Here is a 20008-nt window from a genome sequence, read left to right as displayed (position 1 = left end):
AGTACGTTATCAAGTTTAAGCTCTTAAATCAAGTAAAAATTCAACCAAAAACAAAATTACTTAATAGTTTTAGTATTTAAGAATACTCTAGCACTAGCTACTAAAAGCTAAGTAATAGATTATATACTTTATTTCTTTTAATTCCTTATCCACTTAGTAGGTAATAGAAGCCTATTTAAGTATATTAATCTTTATTAGAAGTGATACTATCTCTTTTTCGCGATTCACTAGAAAATTATAAAAACCGGTTTTATATATAGTTACCGAACTACTGTATACTAATTTAACATAGAATGTTTTTTAATACTACTATATAGCATTTTGTACTAGTATACATCCAGCGTAGCGTGTGGTTCGTATCCTATGAATTTTTATCAACTCAATCCAAAATCCAAAATCACAATTGTTCAGCGATTCCACTATAACAATGTCCAAGCCGCTAAGTGAGGCGGACATCATATTCCCGCACCTCTGCAATACATCAAGTCTATCCAGCACCCTGTCCTCACTACGCCGGTCTTCGCTTTCAACACACAATCGGCTCGCCTCAATCTTATTGGACAGTGTCTTTGTGGAAACAGTGGCATCAGCCTATGAGCTTCCTCTTGTAGCGAACGAGCGTTGCGGCAGCTGGTACATTCCGCTTTCTCGAAAATCTGGCTCCGTTTACTTTAAAAGTACCGACGGCCACATGGGCGAATGGAGCTTCAGCCTGCGCCGACTAAATCTGCAATTGCTCGATGTAGTGGCGAAATGGGGCGGGGCTGTGGTTGTGGACAGCACAAGAAGGGGGAAGAGCATGCCAGATGCGTTGAGCAAGACGATTCCGATATGGTGCTGTGTGATGAATCGAGCATTATTTGGTGGAGAGAGGACAGGGGAAGCGATGGAGCTCTTCACGCCGCCGCAAGCTGTGGGAGAGAGCGAGCATGCACAGATGCAAAAGAGAATAGATGGATTCGTTCGACAGTTCTTGGTACGTTCCATTTTGCGATATGAACATCAGGTGTCATTGGCTGATACAAAAGAAAAGAACATCTGCAAACCCAACATTCCACTTCTCCGGAGTAAGCTCCAAAAGCCACTGCGTCCAATCTGGGTAACACAGCAATCTTCCCTTCCGGAATCATCACCCAAATTCTCAGATTTCCACCCAATAGTTCTCTGCACAGCGTCGCGGCGTGTCCGTGGTGCCGAGGCATCAGAGAATGGATACATCCAGGGCGCTGCAGACGACCACGAAGCATGGTCACACGGGCTTACGCCGCCAGTTTTTTGGAAACATAAAGATCTATTAATGAGCACGAGCGAAGAGGATGCTACAGACGTCATTTCAAAGCTCATCAAGGAGCAGCGGAGCAGCTGTGCGACTGCAAGTCTGATTCAGCCCACGTCACAACTATATATCTCCTCGAGCGATAACGTGCAATTCTCAGGTTTCGATGTCGTAGTCAGCTGCACGCCTGAGCCCCTCGCGCCATCTGCACTCAAAGAAGCCGGTGTAAAACACTACCTTCATCTCAAATGTCAGTCCGGCAAACTGGGCTCCCGCGACCTCCGCACTCAGCTCGCTCATCTTCCACCCTTCTTTGCTTCTCTTCCAGCCCCATCAGCACAAGGTAACATGTTCTTATGCTGTCCAACGGGTAAAGATCTCTCTGTCGGCGTCGCCCTAGCTATTCTATGTCTCTACACCACCGAAAGCGGCACAATCGACACTAGCAGACGCAAAGAAGCACGGGAAATGGGCAAGGCATTGATCAAGCAGCGCTTAAGCTGGGTCACCACGAGCAACGCAGCCCTCAATCCCAGTCGTGCAACTCTGCAGAGCGTAAACGCAATGTTACTTTCTAGCAGCCAAGATCCAAAAGTCCAGCTGCAGACCCAATCACCAAGTACGAGTATTACCGCGAATCTAACCATCCTGGACTCTCGCACCCCTGAAATAGCACGAGAAACGCCGTCTCATCCTACTCATCCTCCTGATTCTCCTTCTTTTGACCCACAGCTTCCCAGAACAATATTCCAAAACTTCCATAACACGGCGAGTCAAGCATGGACCTTCTCCCGCGACCTTAGCTCCATGCTATCTACACATCCCTCCGGTCGCGTAACAGGCACGGCAACATTCACGCCATGTGATACTTCCACTGAGCCATGCTCAGATGCACCACGCATGCTGCTATACGGCGAGCAAGGCACCTTCGTCACGACGACGGGCCTGCAATTCAGCGCGAGCCGAAAATACGTGTATCAACTCCATGGAGCAGGCGCCTCGGCAGACGAGGAAGACGTCTTCATCGCTGTGAATTTCTTCGACGACGAAAAAATGCGATTAGAGGCGCGCGGGGAAACTGGTGTCGGGGCGCACGGCCAGGGCATCGGCGGATTGTTTGTTGAGATGGGGAAGCTGGAGAAGGATGGCGAGGGAGTGTACAGGGCGGGGAATCGGGAGACGCATCTTTGTGGCGAGGACTTGTATGCTGCGCAGTGGGCGTTTGGAAGCGGTATGGCGGTGCAAGGTCAGGCGGATACGGATGTGTGGTGGGAGGTGAGGTATGATGTCAAGGGGCCGCAGAAGGACTATGTTAGTACGACGAGGTATACGAAAATGTAGGTACATGTGGAAGTAGAAGTTGAGATTTTATGGATGCTGTGGATGCTCTGGTGAGAGTATTATATGCGCGTGCTTGTGACATGCCAGTGATGTCTAGTCTCACTCCGGAGACTTGGAAACAATAGTTCAAGGTCAAGAATCCTGGTCCCCGAATGGATAGTTGAACTTCAACAGCGCATTCAGCCCGCCCACCCAGTGGTCCTCGGCCATATCCTCCTTGCCTGTTGTACCACGGACAATGCTGGGTACACCACCCTCCCAACCTCGAGCATCTCGCTTGACCTCCTCTCCGCCTATGCGCACCTCCATGCCAGTACCCAATCTTTCGGTAATGGTGTTTCCATCAATGCTGACTTCTACTTCTCTGCCCCTGTTCTTCTCGCCTAGCCGCAGCGTGACGGGCGTCTCGGCAGGTAGTACCAGAGGCCTAAAGGAGAGCGAGCGGGGGCAGATGGGTGTGAGGCATATGGCTGGAACAAGGGGGTGCACGATGCTTCCGCCAGATGACAGTGAGTATGCGGTCGAACCCGTAGGCGAACTGATAATCATGCCGTCGGCGACTGCCTCTGTCAAGAATCGGTTGTTTACGTAGACGTCGATGATTTTGAGATGTGGACTGGAGCCGCGGTGAAGCGTGACTTCGTTGAGCGCATAGGTATCGCCCTCGGCTGCACCGCCTATCCTCTTCCCGTCAGGCCCAAACACGCCAACCTTGAGCCTGTTGCGCAGTAGAATGCGGGCAGTCCTGTTACTTCCCATTGCCTTGCCGCGTATGTCTGCGTAGCTCAGTGGTCTATCCAGTGGATCATCGGGCGATGCAGGCAGGCTTGGCGGGCTCTTGCCCAGTGAATCCGAAAGAGTAGCGTACGTGTCTGGCGCACCGCTCATGTAGACCTCGCGAAAGGCCCTCTTGTATTCTTTGAACTTGAACTCGCCCAGGAAGCCAATGGTGCCCATGGCAAAGCTCAAGACGGGCGGGACATTTTCGGAATGGCTGAAAAGACTGCTGGCCCTCAACAGTGTCCCGTCGCCTCCGAGGGTGCAGACCAGGTCGGTTTTATCCGAGAGATGGCGCGGTATACCATTCTTCTTCTGATATGTGTATACTGGAAAAGGCAGCTGGCCATGCAGCTCGTCTGCGGTTTCGGGTTCGAAGATGACGTTGATGGCGGGGTAGGTGGAGCGGATGTGCGACGTGAACTCGACGACGGACTCGGTGATGTTGGGCGTGCGCTTCTTTTTGGTGACGAGGATGTTCCGCAGCGGCGAGGGCCACTGCAGACGGAGGAGCGTGTTGGCGGGCGACTGGATGTACGACGGCGTTGTGCGCAGAGGCAGCTCGGATATTGACCTGATGTCACGGCGCCGTGGCGTCGAAGAGAAGGCGCGTTTCTGCGCCGGCACAGCAAGGAGCCGCGGCCATGGCAGAGGACGGTGCTGCAGCACGCGCATGTTGAGGGCGCTCAGCGTGGGCAGCAGGGGCTTGGAGCGAGCGAGTGTGCGAGGGAGGGCGCAAAGCTTGACTCGGGGCGAGTGGGCGCCATATGACCAGACGGCGGCGGGGCGAGCCGTGGATGGCAGCAGGCAGCGAGTAGCGGGCGAGGCAATGGGCACTGCTGCGGCTGCACGATTCGAGCTGCAGAGACGGCAGAGTGCCAGCGACGGATGGCGACGCTCACGGGCAGGATGCGGACGGCGGGTGAAGGGCGTTGGATGGGCGTTGGATGGGCGTTGGATGGGCGTGGGCGTGGGAGTCGGCGTGGGGCTAGCGTCGGCAACACGCGAGCAGGGGATCCCTGTCGAGCGGCGGGAGGGGTATCTTTTGGCCGGCGCCGGTGCCAGTGCCAGTGCCAGTGTCATGATGGCAGATGGGATGAGGCGGATCGGCAGCAGCGTGTTCCAGTCGGCCCCCAAGACACCATGGACGCACGCTGCCGCCTGACTACCACTCCTGCTCCTCGTGCGTCTCTGCCCTCTGGTCCCAGGCACCCGGCGCCCGGAACCCTAGTGCTAGTAGATGCTCCCGCGCGCTCATAACGCTGCTGCTCCCCGCCGCATGCCCTGACCACCCTTCACGCGCCCACCTCATCAGCCATCCGGCCACTTCCACCCGGCGCACGCCCTCGCCTGCTGTGCCTGCCGTGCCCGTACCAAAAGCACACCTGGCACCGCCGCCCTCCACATGCTTCCCTCCACCACCACCATGACGACCCAACGTCTCAAACAGCGCCAGCCGCCCGCTGAGGCGCCCGTCATCACCAAGCTCAAGGCTCAGCGCTCCGCGACACCGCCCGACCCGCAGGGCCCCGATCCCGCCCAGCATCCAGCTGGCAAGATCAAGCATGGCTTCGTGGTCCAGACGATCCGCATGTGTCTGTTCGCCCTCTACTTCAACTCGAGCATCGTTGCGTCAGTCTACACCCACGCTCCATCATCATTGCCGTCGCATACTTGCTGACTCGGCCTGCAGCATCGCCATGACGCAATATGCCGGCTTGCCCTTGTATTTCTACAGCAAGAATCTCTTCTACGCATGGATGGCCGTGTCCAAGCAGCACTTCGGCATCGTCCTCACCACCATGACGTCCTGGTGGGCCCCGGCCACGATGCGTGTCAGTGGAGACGAGAGTGTCCGCGGGCAGCTGAGAAAGACAAGAGACGGGAGGCTAGAATGCGATTTCCCCGAGCGAATCGTGCTCGTTTCAAACCACCAAGTGCGCTGGCCCATCCCCACCCCGTGCTCCAGCAACAACTGACCCACTCTAGATTTACACCGACTGGGTCTACCTCTGGTGGATAAGCTACACCGCTTCCATGCATGGCCATCTCTACATTATTCTTAAAGAGTCGTTGAAATACATACCCGTTGTCGGCTGGGCCATGGCCCTCTACGGCTTCATCTTTCTCTCCCGCAAATGGGCGACAGATAAAGAACGCTTCCAGCATCGGCTGGAAAGGCTGAACAGCAGCCATAGCGGTCCCTTGTCGGGATCCAAGGGCCTTGACCCCATGTGGCTGCTCATCTTCCCCGAAGGCACAAACCTTAGTCACAACGGCCGAGTGGCGAGCCAAAAGTGGGCAGAAAAGAACCAAATGGAAGATCTCAGACACGCATTGCTGCCAAGAAGCACTGGCTTGTTGTTTTGTTTGCAGCAGCTCAAAGACACTGTCGATTATCTGTATGACTGTACAGTGGCTTACGAGGGCGTGCCGTAAGTTTCCTTTGCCATGTCCATCAACATGTCAGCTAACTTGAAGTAGCGTCGGCCAATATGGCCAAGATCTCTTCACGCTCCGCGGTACCTACTTCCAAGGTCGCCCTCCAAAGTCCGTAAACATGTACTGGCGTCGCTTCGCTGTGGCTGATATTCCCATACATGATGAGAAGGAATTTTCCGACTGGCTTCTCGCTCGCTGGCGCGAAAAGGATGACCTCCTGCAGCACTTTGTCGAACATCAGCGTTTCCCCGCAGACGAAGGCCAAACACCCAACGTGAATGGCGGACAACCCTTGAAGGGCGCAGGCTGGATCGAGACGGATGTCCGACCAGCCAAGTGGTATGAATGGCTGCAAATTTTCGTACCAACTGCCGCTTTGGCACTCATCGCCAATGTGTTTGTCAAGATTTACAACATCGTAATGAATGTGGCTGGTGTGAAGTCGTAATGTGATATAGATGGGTTGGAGGAAACATGAGTCTTGGAGTGGATATCAAGAGCGATAGAGCTGCTTGGCGTGGATTGTGCTGTGGAAGGGGTGCTGTGTGTGTAGGTAGAGAGCTTTGATACCCCTGTTTGATTACCCCTGTTTATCTCTCTACTCTGACTATAGGAACAACAATGCAAATTTGTTATTACCCAATGAAAATGAAAAACAAGAATCCATACATGCGTACATATGTCATGTGTATGAAACACCAAGTTGCCGTTGATTTACCTTCTATTCTATCCTTTCCGTATACGTACATGTTGCGATATGGGTCATGTGATTCTTCAATCTATGTCTTTTGCCTGAGTGACAACAGGGCTGAGCTCCCCACTGCGCTCAAGTTGATATGGTACGGAATCTTGAAAGCGTAGTCGCTGCTGTCGCTCAAGTTTGTTACTTGAGACGCATTTTATCATCACTTGGACAATCCTGGATATATAAAATCGTCTCTCAACGTTCTCGGCCGTAGAAACAAAAAACGAGACTGTCTTGTCAAAGTGAACTTGACATCATCTCCCTCCAGTCGAGAAGCGAAGCTTGCTAGTTCCGATGCGGCCTAGCAGTTACCGAAATTCAACCCACCCGTGACTCCACCTACTGAGGCTCAACCTTCAAGATCCGCCATCGCAAACCCGCGACCGCAAACAACACATATCATATCCATCATGGCGACATTAACAGTAACAGAAACACAAAACAAGAGGAGGCTGCCCAAGAATGTCAAGTTGCCGCCAGAAAACGAGCGCTACATGCGGGCGTGCGCAGATATTGCGTCTGCGCTCATCCAAGACTACGAATCACAGGCAGATGGAGCAAAACCAAAAAGAGACTTGAATCTGAACTCTCTGCGAGGGCAAATCGCAAAGAAGCATTATCTGAAGAGCCAGCCGCCGCTTACGGCGATTATTGCGGCGGTCCCGGAGCACTACAAGAAATATATCTTACCGAAACTTATCGCAAAGCCGATCCGTATGTGGGATGGAATGGGAAACTAGCAAGCCATATGCAAGCTGACGTGGCGGTAGGTACATCATCGGGTATTGCAGTGGTTGCAGTCATGTGCAAACCCCACCGCTGCCCACACATTTCCTACACTGGTAACATATGTGTATACTGCCCTGGAGGACCAGACTCGGACTTTGAGTATTCAACACAATCCTACACAGGCTATGAGCCGACGTCTATGCGCGCCATCCGAGCGCGATATGATCCGTACGAGCAAGCCCGTGGTCGTGTCGACCAAATCAAGTCACTGGGCCACAGCGTAGACAAAGTAGAGTACATTATCATGGGCGGCACATTCATGTCTCTGCCAGAGTCCTACCGAGATGAGTTCATCTCCCAACTACACAACGCGCTTTCAGGATATCAAACCAAAGACGTTGACGAGGCGGTTGCAGCGGGCGAGATGAGCAACATCAAGTGTGTTGGCATCACAATCGAAACGCGGCCAGACTACTGTCTAGACCAGCATCTCTCATCAATGCTACGATACGGCTGCACCCGTCTGGAAATCGGCGTCCAGTCTCTCTACGAAGACGTAGCCCGCGACACCAACCGCGGACACACGGTTGCTGCCGTCGCAAAAACCTTTTGCCTCGCCAAAGACGCCGGCTTCAAAGTAGTATCACACATGATGCCCGACCTGCCCAACGTGGGCATGGAGCGCGACCTCGACCAGTTTGTTGAGTACTTTTCCAACCCAGACTTCCGCACCGATGGCCTCAAAATCTACCCCACGCTCGTCATCAGAGGCACTGGCCTCTACGAGCTGTGGCGGACAGGCAGATACAAGAACTACACTCCCAATGCCCTCATCGACATCGTGGCCCGCATCCTCGCCCTCGTACCCCCATGGACCCGCATCTACCGCGTGCAACGCGATATCCCCATGCCTCTCGTGACGTCTGGCGTGGAAAACGGCAATCTGCGAGAGCTGGCGCTGGCGCGGATGAAAGACTTTGGTACGTCGTGCCGCGATGTGCGCACGCGCGAAGTCGGCATCAACGAGGTCAAGCACAAGATTCGGCCGGACCAGGTCGAGCTCGTGCGCCGCGACTACACGGCCAACGGCGGGTGGGAAACATTTCTCGCGTATGAGGATCCCAAGCAGGATATCTTGATTGCATTGCTGCGGCTGCGCCAGTGCTCAAACGAACATACGTTCCGCGAGGAGCTGACGGGCCAGCCTTCGTCTCTGGTGCGCGAACTGCATGTATATGGCTCGGCGGTGCCGATTCATGCCAGGGATCCAAAGAGGTTCCAGCATCAAGGGTATGGCACGCTCTTGATGGAGGAGGCGGAAAGGATCGCGAGGGAGGAGCATGGAAGTAAGAAGATTAGCGTCATCTCAGGCGTGGGTGTCCGCAGTTACTACGCCAAGCTGGGCTACTGGCTCGACGGGCCGTACATGAGCAAGACGCTCGAGCCGCTGTGGGAGAGGGAGTGGTAGGGCATGTCATGTGCCTAAGGCTTCATGGTGAGCGTCTGCATTGTTGGCGCTGCATCACGGTACAAGGAGATGCAATATGCACGGCGCATGCAAGTGTAAAGATTGCTTGTATTGCGTTGAACAAAATATCTTGTTATGGAACTGCAGAAACCGCCTGTGCCCGCCAAACGCCGTGTACCATGTTACAAAGTGCAGATGCTCTTCCATGCCTCAACAAGATGCACCCGTGTTTACCAGCTAGCGTGCTTGTGTCACGTCTAACCAAACCTTGAACCTCCTCAACTCGTACAACTATCCTACCATCGTATGCTACGTCATGCTAAATCATGATAGGCTTATCGCGCCGCGACGGCTTTCGCGCAGGTGAAGGAGGGCCTGCAGTCCACAGAAAACGAAGAACCCCTATGCGCAGTTAGTAAATTGCGCTCCCTGGTATACCCATGATACGTACAATGTATATGAAGACGGCGCCGAAGACGGCGCCAGCAACAGCGGCACCGTCCTTGGGGTCTTCCTCTCCGCCCATTACCGTGTTGCTATGTCCCTACACATTGCGTGTTAGCATTTCCTCGAGAGCTCCGAGATGCTACAAGATGCGCGACAGCTCGTTCGTCGCTGCGAGCGCATATCTCCTGGATAGACGTACTTTGAACAGGGATCCTATGGTGGAGAGAATGACGATGGCAAAGAGCGACACGACAATGCTACAAACACATTAGCTCCATCATCTCCTCCAGCACAGCTGGAATCGCGCATACCATGTCCACGCATTCATCGCCGAAACAACGGGCTTCACCATGATGGGCGAGTTGGGGAGCTTCGACGTCGTTCCGGGGCGGATAGCTGATCGAGCGTGTGTTTCGAGCGCGACTTTGGCGCTCTTGTTGGATCAGAGATCGACTTGGATTGTTGGGAAAGGGACGTTTTCGAAGCGAGATGGAGCGGCTCGAGGGGCAGACGGGTTGGCGATGGTGGAGGCTAGAAGAGTCGAGGTTCCTGGAAGCCTGGAGTCGTCATGTCTTGCCGCGCCGGCGGCAGCGGGGTGGTCCGTGCGCGCGAGCTGCATCAACGTCAACACCTGCGAGCTGTGCAGCAGATTATACACACACGGATTTCGTCACGCCAGACCCATGCTAATACGTACTACCAGGAGGACTTGGGGATGGAACAGGAAATGCTTCACCATGTTGCATCAGGATACGAGATGGCGTTTGCGTATGTCTGCCGTAGCAATCCATGTACGAGGTGGCCGTATCAAGGTACCGTTAAAAACTTAGTCGTTGAGTTCTCTACTTCAATCTTAGCTCAGCTGACTGCACATTCCAACTGCTTAGCCCTAGGGTAGATGATGATTGATTGGGCTAACGGTTTACAAGAATGCAATCATATGCTTGCTGGAAAAAAGGGAGGAGAATGGGAACAGTTCTCACGGCACTGCATTATGTCTTTCTCGGCCTTGTTTGCATCCTCTCGAGAGTCAACTCTGAAAATATGTCTTTGTTATCCAAGAAGACGCGAGGGCTGTGATCGTCTGGAGGCATTCAACATACTCAACAACAATGCGGTGCTTGTGCACTTATATCTGCGTGATATATGATTCTCACCACGTTCCAGGCCGGTACAACCCGCAGGAAACTGATATGCTGGTCAGGCTACATACTGATTTTGACCATGGCATAAGGGGGCTGCTAAATCCTCTCGCTGTAGTTGCTCTAACCGTAAGACGACTTCTAGACTGCCAAATGGAGCTCTCACCCTGATGGCTCTTGCGCTGCATCTCGTCGCTAATGTCGTGTGGAGATATGCTTGCCGTCACCCATGCGAAGACGAACAAGTCCAGTAGCGAAACAACGATGGAACACAACCTGGTGTCGGTATGAAAAGCAAGTACTGGTACTTGGGTGAGTTGAACGAATGTATTGAAATGATGACACTATTTTAGAGCAATACAAAAGGGTCGGAACCAAGAATGTCAATTACAAGAGCAAATGTGTCAGCTCTCGCCAGCAGGCACAAGCACTCCATGTCCGCAATTGGTGATACAAACTCTAAGGGTCTAGAAGATGGATTCAGGTTATTTGTGCCACAAGATGCCTGTAACTTGAAGCAAGAAAGTCGCTTACACGAATACACATCAGGTTGCGGGTGGAGGTTGCAAGCTCAGCAAGACCTGAGGAGGCACTAGTCCCCATGCAGACGAGATGAAAGCCGTCACGTGAGTTCGCGGCTCTCATGACGACGACGCGTCGCGCCGTCCCCGCCTCACGTCAGGCAGCAGGCGCCCGGGTGAGAGCAGCCAAAAGTCATCATCAGCGCATTTTGCATCCCTTGTTTCGCATCCCAATCGGCCAATCCCTACTTCTTGACGCATTTGCCACTTTGTCCCTGAATTTGCCACTCAGATCCCGTGAACGCGCGATCGAGTTTCCGGCGCCGCGGTGACAGGGGCGCATCGCCGCGACCCTCCCCCTCATATCCTCTTTGGGATCTTCACTCCTCCGTCGACATTCATCGTCCTTCATCCGCTCACTAAGTACCTGCGCCCAGCGCACATTTCAATCTTTCGTTACAGCCACTGCTGCCTTCCTTTGCTTCCATACCCCTCTCCTACCATGGCGCCGCGGCGATCCACCCGCAAGTCGACCAACAGCGTCGCCAACCATGTCGCCCCAGCACCCTCACCAGTGCCTGCAGCCAGTACGTGCAGGCCGCTTGGGCTTTCGTTCTGTGAACGCTCTCTCTTGATTTTGGCGCTGACCGTGTCGTAGATTTGATTGATTCCCCCATGACGGACAGTCGCCACAAACAGAAGCGCACTCGCGCTTCTCGCTCCTTTGTCCCCAATTCTTCCGACCACGAGAATGAATCAATCGAAGTTGAGGCGCCCAACCAGCCTGCGCAGGTGCGCAGGGTTCTCAAAGAAGTTGCCATTCCCGCTACGAAGCCTCGCAAGGCGCCTGCCACGCGTGGTCGGCTCTCTAGTCTCAATGCCCAGCAAACAGAACAGGAGAGCTCGACCAGTCCTCCTTCGATGGACAACTCAGACTATGAAACACCAGGAACGAGCATCTCAACCACTCCGGCTGTCTCGGTTGGCCATGGCAAGATGGCCGCTCGCAATGGCCGCGGCAAGGCCACCACCCCTTTGCAAAACGCCTCGTTTAACTCAAAGCGAGCCCGACATGTGGTCTTAGACTCAGATTCCGAAAGCATGACGCTCGATATGGATGAGGAAATTGCCTTGCAAATGCAGCTCGAAGACGAGATGGATGCACCGCGAAGCAAGCGCCAGAAGACCGAAGAAGACGAAGACGAAGACGAGGATGTGGATATGCTCTCAGAGGAAGAGCCAGTAATGCCTGCTTCTCGCAAGAAAATGCCTTCATATAAAGGCAAAGGCAAGGCTAAAGCCGAAGAGGTTTTCAGCGACGACGACCGAGATTCATTGTTGGATGAGCTGTCGCCACCTCGCTATAAGGGTAAAGGAAAAGGCAAAGCCCAAGACGCACCTAACAAGCGCTCTCGCTCTGTCCGCTCAAGCGCGAAGAAACAGGGCCGGTTCACAGAGGAAGATTTCATAGATGACGAAGAGTCTGATGGAGGAGAGTTCCGTCCCGATGATTTGGATGATCTTGAGTCCCTGCTTGATGCTGAGGTCCTAGGCCCAAGCGACACTGAGGAAGAGCCGTTGATGACGACCGCTGCGCGCCTGAGGAAGGCGGTGGCAGAGAGGCCAATCAAAGCAGCTCGACGCAGCAAGAAAGCGCAGACTCACGGCGAAAGGCTAGAAGCGTATCAACGGAGGGCCAGGTTTGCACACATTGCAGATAAATGGGAGCGAAAGCGTGCCATGAACCGCGAACGAGCAGAGCAGCAGCATCCAAAACTACGCACCATGTGGGATGATTTGAAGAAGATTCCCGTTCTCGAAGTCCAAAAGGCCGAACAGCCAACGTCAATCACCCGGCGGCTGAAGCCATTCCAGCTCGAGGGACTTAGCTGGATGGTTCGTCAAGAGCAGACTCACTACAAAGGTGGTTTGTTGGGAGACGAGATGGGCATGGGCAAAACTATTCAGGCCGTCTCGTTGATCATGTCTGATTATCCCGCAAAACAGCCTACGCTTGTCTGCGTCCCTCCCGTCGCTCTCATGCAGTGGACAAATGAGATTCGCGAGTATACGGATAACAAGCTCAAGGTGCTTGTGTATCACGGTACAAACGCCAAGTGCAAGAAGATGTCGGTCAAGGAGCTGAAATCCTACGACGTCATCATGGTCTCGTACAACTCGTTGGAATCGCTACACCGAAAAGAAACAAAGGGATGGTCTCGCGGAGACGACATCATCAAGGAAGCATCTTCACTCCACGCCATCTACTACCACCGCCTCATCCTGGACGAGGCGCATAGCATCAAGTCACGCAATACTGGTGTAGCCAAGGCTTGCTTCGCGTTGAGGAGTAACTACAAATGGTGCTTGTCCGGCACACCGGTCCAGAACCGCATTGGAGAGTTCTTCTCGCTTCTCCGATTCTTGGAGGTTCGTCCTTTTGCGGATTATTTCTGTCGTTCCTGCGACTGCGAGAAGCTGCACTGGGCTACTGACGACGACCATATGTGTGTTGCGTGCAACCACGGTGCGTCTGAGCACATCTCAGTGTTCAACCAGGAGCTGCTTAATCCCATTACAGGCGACGACCCTGAGCTTCGCGAAGAGGCCTTGTCAAAACTCCACCTCATCACTGCCCGCATCATGTTGCGACGCATGAAGCGTGACCACACCAACTCGATGGAGCTTCCAATGAAGGACATCATCATCCACAACGAGTTCTTCAGTGAAGTTGAGCGCGACTTTTCGACCTCAATCATGTCAAACTCTTCGCGCAAATTTGATACGTACGTCGCCCAGGGAGTGATGCTCAACAATTACGCCAACATCTTCGGTCTCATTATGCAGATGCGTCAAGTCGCCAACCACCCCGATTTGCTCCTTAAGAAGAATGCCGTCGAAGGCGCTAGCAATGTCTACGTGTGCAACATTTGCGATGAGCCTGCTGAGGATGCAGTTCGGTCTCACTGCCGTCACGAGTTTTGCCGTGCGTGTATCAAGGACTTTATGGACACTTGCGAAGCCTCTGGTACCGAAGCCGACTGCCCTCGCTGTCACATTGCGCTATCCATTGACTTTGAGCAACCCGAACTTGAGCAGGACGAAGACTCTGTGAAGAAGACTTCGATCGTCAACCGCATCAAGATGGAGAACTGGACTTCTTCCACCAAGATTGAGATGCTAGTCTACGATCTGTACAAGCTACGCAGCAAGAAGCAGACACTGAAGTCGATTGTCTTTAGTCAGTTCACTTCCATGTTGCAACTGATTGAGTGGCGTCTTCGTCGTGCTGGGTTCAACACGGTCATGTTGGATGGTAGCATGACACCGGCCCAACGCCAGAAGAGTATTGACCATTTCATGACGAACCCGGATGTGGAGGTCTTTCTTGTTTCTCTCAAGGCGGGTGGTGTTGCACTCAACTTGACCGAAGCGTCTAGGGTGTTTATTGTCGACCCGTAAGTTTGGTACTCGTATGTGCAGTTGAAGTTGCTAACAAATGTATAGATGGTGGAACCCTGCTGCCGAATGGCAGTCTGCGGATCGTTGTCACCGTATCGGCCAGCGTCGCCCTTGTGTCATTACTCGTCTCTGCATAGAGGACAGTGTGGAGTCGCGCATGGTTGCGCTCCAGGAGAAGAAGGCAGCCATGATTGCTGGAACGGTCAATAACGACAAGGTTGCCATGGACCGCCTGAGTCCTGAAGATCTGCAATTCTTGTTCCGTGGTACCTAGGCTAGTGTAAGGGAGTCATGGGCGTATTGCTGGATACATGGGTATGGAGTTAGCTGGTCGTGTGGATGCTTGCGGCGTTACATGGGTGGGTGCCATGACCTGGATTCGACGCGCAACGAACTTAGGTTCATAGAGCGTCTCACTTAGGTTTATACCCATATGGTTTTCATACATGTAGTTTTCCGCCTTCACTCTCTTTATGATAGGTTCCAAGTACCAAGTCTGGGGCGCCGTATGCAGGCTGTTTGTGGTATCCGAAGCTGACGTAGATCGCGGGCCTGATTACCCTGACCCAGCAAGCACAAGCATCGCGCGCTAACAATGTGAGGTACGACAAGCCCATGCGCCGCATCTCTGCCCACGATGTCTCGAGCAACCCTTCGGTTTACCAATCTATTAGAAACCGCCACCATGGCACAGGATATCGTTATTGCGCGTGGGTGCACAACGCCAATCAGGCCGCTCTCCGCTGCCGCTCTCCGCTCACCAGCCTTGGCCCCTAAGTACGCCCCGTCCAAAGCCCTTGGTGGCATGGTGACGGGCAGTAACAGCTTCCAGACATGCCTCTCTCCTCGCCGTCGAGCGTATCCGCGGAAACCGAGGAGATGTTCTGTGGTCGCAGATTTATGGTACGTAATATTACGTAACCAAACTAAGCCCGTGTAGCGCGTGAGCAGAATGCGGCGTCCTTCGCATGGCATGGCCCTCTGTGCAGTCGCTGCAGCAGCCATGTGCCCCCCCGGACTCGCGACATCACAACGGTTTCCTGTGACGTGGTTTTGCCGGCCCTTTTTTGGACTACTTTCCTGCTTGCTTGCCTGCAACAGCCTCGTGCCGTATTGCGGTAGGAGATCGGCCGCCAATCCTTTATGTACAGGGCCGGAGTTGCCTGCGAGGCATTATTGACGCGGGTAACGGCATAGGGCGTGGTGTGAGTGGTAGAGGTGACGCTTATTATTGCCCCTCGACTTTCCCTCTCGATTGTGCTTTTATATCTTTTGGTCATTTGGTGTGCTGCTGTTGACGTCGTTTGTTGCTGTGGCTGCTGGTGCTTTTCTGGTCTTGTTTGCTCCTGAGGGAGAGTGTGAACCTGCAACCATGGTCATGGGGGCCTTTTCCGAGGCCAGGAACTGGGACCTCGATATTGATGGCTACCTCAACCGCATTTTGCCTCCGTCGCCGCTGCATAAGTTCCCGGCTCCTGTGTCGAGGTTCCTTGGGTACAGGAAGGAGGCGCGGCAGGATGTTGGTAACATCCTCGGAGCCTTCTGGTCCATGTTGGGTGCGTTTTGCGGACTTGGTGTTGTGGCTGCTGTGTTCAACAAGACCGAGAGCATACAGTGGCATCACCCGCCTGCGCTGATTGCTTCGTTTGTAAGTACTCGGCTGTGTGGGTTGTACTGGTGCTGGTTACTCATTCTTTGAGCAGGGTGCGTCCGCTGTGCTGGAGTACAACTCTATCCGATCACCTCTTGGTCAACCTCGCAATGCCCTGTTGGGTCATACCTTCTCAGCACTCATTGGCGTTAGCATATCGAAGCTCTTTCAATACCATTCCGACTATGACTCGATCAGATGGATTGCTGGTGCCGTGGCTTGTGGTTGCGCGTCCGCCGTCATGCTCTTGACCAACACTGTGCACCCACCTGGAGGCGCGTCCGCTGTGTTGGCGGCAACAGATCCTGGCATCACAGCGATGGGCTGGTACTTTGTCGGGCTGGTCATGTGGGGCACGACGTTGATGCTGATAGTCGGGCTGTTTATCAACAACATCCAACGACAATTTCCAGTCTATTGGTGGACACCGTTGGACTTGCGAAAAGCAAGGGTGAAAGACGAAGAGGTCATACCGGACGGCAGGGGCGGCTTGGAACGAAGAAAGACGACAGAAGAGCAGCACTATAGCCAGGAAGGAGAGCGAATAGAGATCAATGGCGCCGAAGTCATCTTGCCAGAGGACTTGAGCCTGAATGCAGAGGAAGCAGCAGTGTTAGCAGGGCTGAGAGAGCGGCTTCGCAAAAGAGTTGATGCAGAAGAGATGGAGGATCCCGAGAAACGGGGTACGGACAGCGCCCATTCCCACACCATGCGGAGCTACAGTGAAAGTGGGAGTAGCCGGACAGAGTCTGGTATATAGTTGTTTTGGGCTTATCAGCGTTGGGCATGGCAAAAGATAAGGACGATGACGGTTTTGGCATTTCCGGGGAGAAGCACCCCCCCCCCGCCCACCACGTCGAGGTGCCCCTGAGGCCGGAATCTTTGGCATTGCTCGCGTTACAATCGTTTATTAGGGCCTTAAAAGTAATTCAAATGCTTCTGTCTATCATGACCCTCAGCTAATGCCCTTGGGCCGCAGGACTTTGCATGCGGCGGCGTGTTTCCCCTGAGGAGGGGTACGTAGTTGGGTCCTGCTTGGCAGGCCAGAGGAGTGCAGAGACTCGTCGTCGCCATCAAGAGCATCGCCGCGTTGCAGTTAATTCTTCAATGCCCGCATGATTATGGCTATGGCTCTCGATGGGCGTGACTAGGAGTGGGCAGACATGTGCAGCGGTACCAGCGCCTTAGTTGCCCTATGATGCATGGTGGGGGGGACGCTCATTGGCCGTGCGCAGCCTTCGCCACAAGTAAGAAAATTGATTCCCATGGCCTTGATGTTGCAGCCAGCGCTGAGAAGAGACTTTTGCCTCTTCTCTCTCCATCCCCTTGCAACCTCTTTCGTCTGTCGCACCGCCTCTTACGCCCTGTATCCTCCCGTCGTTGGCAGCATCGAGCGTTGCGCCCTGACCGGAATCCCAAACACGCACAAGCACACGCAGCTTGGGCATTATCGATAAGAGGCTTAGCGGGGTCACAGATTGGCTGTGTTCCCAACCCTACGAAATTTCCTCCTCTCTTCCTCCACCCCCCCCCAGAGTCCTTTTCCTGCCGCCACAAAGACACCATGGTCTCCGCGTCCAAAGCCGCCCGCCAGGCAAAGCGCGCCGCCGAGGGCGATGCGAAGCCCAAGAAGTCGGCCACTTCCAAGTTGTCGTCCAAGGCAAACTCCAAGAATGCCTCCAAGGCCAACTCGGAGGCCGGCGACCAGCCCGAGGATCTCGAGCTGAATGAAGAAGTGCAGAAGCTCACCCTCCAGGAGGACAAGCACGGCCTGTCGGACCGTGTGACCACCGGTGTGCTCGCCTCGCTCGAGCAGTCGCGCGACGTCAAGATCATCTCGGCTTCGCTCGTGTTCCACGGTAAGGTGCTTTTCAACGACTCCGTCCTCGAGATCAACTACGGCCGTCGATACGGCCTGTTGGGCGAGAACGGCTGTGGAAAGACGACGCTGCTCAAGGCCATCGACAAGCGCGAGTTCCCCTTCCCCGAGCACATCGACATCTACCTGCTCAACCAGGGCGCCCCCAAGACGGAGCTGGGTGCCTTGGACTGGGTCGTCCGCGAGGCTGAGACGGAGCTGGCCCGTCTTGAGAAGATGGCCGAGGACATTCTCGAGAAGGATGGTCCTGAGAGCCCGCTGCTCGAGGACATCTACGAGGTACGTTGCAGCCAGACGAAGTGCATCTCCGCCCGACTGACTCATCAAAACAGCGTCAAGAAGACATGGACCCATCCACCTTCCATACCCGCGCTTCTCTCATTCTGACCGGTCTTGGCTTCAACAAGGTCACCATCAACAAGAAGACAAAGGACATGTCCGGTGGCTGGCGTATGCGTGTGGCGCTTGCCAAGGCTCTTTTCGTCAAGCCTGCGCTGCTCCTGCTCGACGACCCCACTGCCCATTTGGATCTCGAGGCCTGTGTGTGGCTTGAGGAGTACATGAAGAAGTGGGAGCGCACCCTGGTGCTTGTTTCCCACTCGATGGACTTCTTGAACGGCGTGTGCACAAACATGATTGACATGCGTCAGAAGAAGCTCCTCTACTACGGAGGTAACTACGATGCCTACCACAAGACTCGCAGCGAGCAAGAGATCAACCAGACCAAGGCCTACGAGAAGCAGCAGGACGAAATCAAGCACATTAAGAAGTTCATTGCTTCGGCCGGTACCTACGCCAACTTGGTCAGGCAGGCCAAGTCGCGCCAGAAGATCTTGGACAAGATGGAGGCCGATGGCCTCATTGAACCTGTGGCCGTTGACAAGGTCTTTACTTTCCGTTTCGCCGATGTCGAGAAGCTCCCGCCACCTGTGCTTTCGCTGGACGACGTCACCTTCTCGTACTCGGGAAAGCCCGAGGACAACCTGTACGAGAACCTGGACTTTGGTGTTGACATGGACTCACGAACGGCTCTTGTCGGACCCAACGGTGTCGGAAAGTCGACTCTGCTCAACATCTTCACTGGAAAGCTCAGCCCTACGTCTGGTGTCGTCTCGCGCCACACCCACTTGAAGCTCGGTGTGTACAGCCAGCACTCTGCTGAACAGCTCGACCTCACCAAGTCTGCGCTTGACTTTGTCCGCGACAAGTTCCACCACATCAGCCAGGATGTCCAGTACTGGCGCCAACAACTCGGTCGCTACGGTATGACTGGCGAGGCACAAACATCCAAGATGGCCACTCTGTCCGACGGTCAGAAGTCGCGTATCGTCTTCGCCCTGCTGGCTATCGAAGGCCCCAACATGTTGCTCCTTGACGAGCCTACCAACGGTCTGGATATCCCCACGATTGACAGTTTGGCGGATGCCATCAACGCTTTCAGCGGCGGTGTTGTTGTAGTCTCGCACGACTTCAGGTATGTTGATGGCGTGCATGCACAAGTCTGCTCAGTGTGCTAACTTGAACTAGATTGCTTGACAAGATTGCCAAGGACATTATGGTGTGCGAGCACAAGACGGTCCGCCGGTGGGACGGTAGCATTGCCGAGTACAAGAACCACCTCCGCAAGAAGATGGCTTCGACCGGTGCTCTCTAAGCGGAGGGTTGGGAATGGGTTTACAAAATGCATGCGTCCTTTGAGCAGCGGGACGCGGGTACATAGCTAAAAGTAATGGCCTCAGAGCAGGTGTCAGGATACCTCTGCAGTAGGCTGGCAGCTCACCGCTACCTGCGTCAGTGTCTTTTGCGATAAAAGGCAACTGGATTATGCGTCATGATGCATTGGGTCTTAGAGGAGTTTTAGAGTTAGTTATGATCAGAATGATATCATATAGAAGCAGCTGATTGGATGGACACGCTGTGATTGTAGCAGTAGGATTGATAGGGGGGTTTCAGTTTATATCTCAAGCATCCCATGTTGCTGTGGGCTGGGTGTGGTAGAGCAGAGCATGTGACTGGCTTCGCACCATGGTCTCTGCACGTGCCCGTCTGTGAGCCATGAGCTGTGACGAACACCCCCGCCAGTTGAAGCTCCGCGGTGGAGCTCCAACACGCACATGTCTTCTGACAT

At 54.0% G+C, this 20008-nt stretch overlaps 8 protein-coding genes across 8 annotated transcripts; 6 read left to right on the top strand and 2 right to left on the bottom strand.

The window, feature by feature from the left end:
* Nucleotides 1-427: 427 nt before the first annotated feature.
* SETTUDRAFT_105856 (uncharacterized protein) lies at nucleotides 428-2617 on the top strand (the record flags this gene model as incomplete). Its single annotated transcript, XM_008024808.1, has 3 exons — nucleotides 428-976; nucleotides 1034-1842; nucleotides 1903-2617. 3 exons carry the CDS (start codon nucleotides 428-430, stop codon nucleotides 2615-2617), a joined length of 2073 nt encoding a protein of 690 aa, XP_008022999.1.
* Nucleotides 2618-2630: 13 nt separating this feature from the next.
* Nucleotides 2631-4302, bottom strand: SETTUDRAFT_127652 (uncharacterized protein). Its single transcript, XM_008024807.1, has one exon. The coding sequence runs from the start codon at nucleotides 4067-4069 to the stop codon at nucleotides 2750-2752; it is 1320 nt and encodes a 439-aa protein (XP_008022998.1). The 5' UTR covers nucleotides 4070-4302; the 3' UTR covers nucleotides 2631-2749.
* Nucleotides 4303-4820: 518 nt separating this feature from the next.
* Nucleotides 4821-6284, top strand: SETTUDRAFT_26363 (uncharacterized protein; the record flags this gene model as incomplete). Its single annotated transcript, XM_008024666.1, has 4 exons — nucleotides 4821-5026; nucleotides 5088-5331; nucleotides 5384-5829; nucleotides 5879-6284. The coding sequence occupies 4 exons, from the start codon at nucleotides 4821-4823 to the stop codon at nucleotides 6282-6284; spliced, it is 1302 nt and encodes a 433-aa protein (XP_008022857.1).
* Nucleotides 6285-6991: 707 nt separating this feature from the next.
* Nucleotides 6992-8778, top strand: SETTUDRAFT_175907 (uncharacterized protein; the record flags this gene model as incomplete). Its single annotated transcript, XM_008024806.1, has 2 exons — nucleotides 6992-7295; nucleotides 7352-8778. The coding sequence occupies 2 exons, from the start codon at nucleotides 6992-6994 to the stop codon at nucleotides 8776-8778; spliced, it is 1731 nt and encodes a 576-aa protein (XP_008022997.1).
* A 324-nt stretch (nucleotides 8779-9102) lies between these two features.
* SETTUDRAFT_26361 (uncharacterized protein) lies at nucleotides 9103-9577 on the bottom strand (the record flags this gene model as incomplete). The annotated part of the gene is made up of 4 exons (XM_008024665.1): nucleotides 9103-9180; nucleotides 9230-9322; nucleotides 9425-9482; nucleotides 9537-9577. The coding sequence occupies 4 exons, from the start codon at nucleotides 9575-9577 to the stop codon at nucleotides 9103-9105; spliced, it is 270 nt and encodes an 89-aa protein (XP_008022856.1).
* A 1813-nt stretch (nucleotides 9578-11390) lies between these two features.
* SETTUDRAFT_37667 (uncharacterized protein) lies at nucleotides 11391-14624 on the top strand (the record flags this gene model as incomplete). The annotated part of the gene is made up of 3 exons (XM_008024713.1): nucleotides 11391-11475; nucleotides 11547-14346; nucleotides 14396-14624. 3 exons carry the CDS (start codon nucleotides 11391-11393, stop codon nucleotides 14622-14624), a joined length of 3114 nt encoding a protein of 1037 aa, XP_008022904.1.
* A 1098-nt stretch (nucleotides 14625-15722) lies between these two features.
* On the top strand, nucleotides 15723-16761 carry SETTUDRAFT_159561 (uncharacterized protein; the record flags this gene model as incomplete). The annotated part of the gene is made up of 2 exons (XM_008024805.1): nucleotides 15723-15998; nucleotides 16054-16761. The coding sequence occupies 2 exons, from the start codon at nucleotides 15723-15725 to the stop codon at nucleotides 16759-16761; spliced, it is 984 nt and encodes a 327-aa protein (XP_008022996.1).
* Nucleotides 16762-17302: 541 nt separating this feature from the next.
* SETTUDRAFT_167716 (uncharacterized protein) lies at nucleotides 17303-19815 on the top strand. The gene is made up of 3 exons (XM_008024804.1): nucleotides 17303-18159; nucleotides 18213-19354; nucleotides 19408-19815. The coding sequence occupies exons 1-3, from the start codon at nucleotides 17566-17568 to the stop codon at nucleotides 19532-19534; spliced, it is 1863 nt and encodes a 620-aa protein (XP_008022995.1). The 5' UTR covers nucleotides 17303-17565; the 3' UTR covers nucleotides 19535-19815.
* The last annotated feature ends 193 nt before the right edge of the window (nucleotides 19816-20008 follow it).

The sequence above is a fragment of the Exserohilum turcica genome, assembly GCF_000359705.1.
Source record: "Exserohilum turcica Et28A unplaced genomic scaffold SETTUscaffold_13, whole genome shotgun sequence".
NCBI classification, from domain to species: domain Eukaryota; kingdom Fungi; phylum Ascomycota; class Dothideomycetes; order Pleosporales; family Pleosporaceae; genus Exserohilum; species Exserohilum turcicum.
The sequence above is the reverse complement of the archived record's forward strand: the minus strand, read 5'-3'. Positions and strand labels throughout refer to the sequence as shown.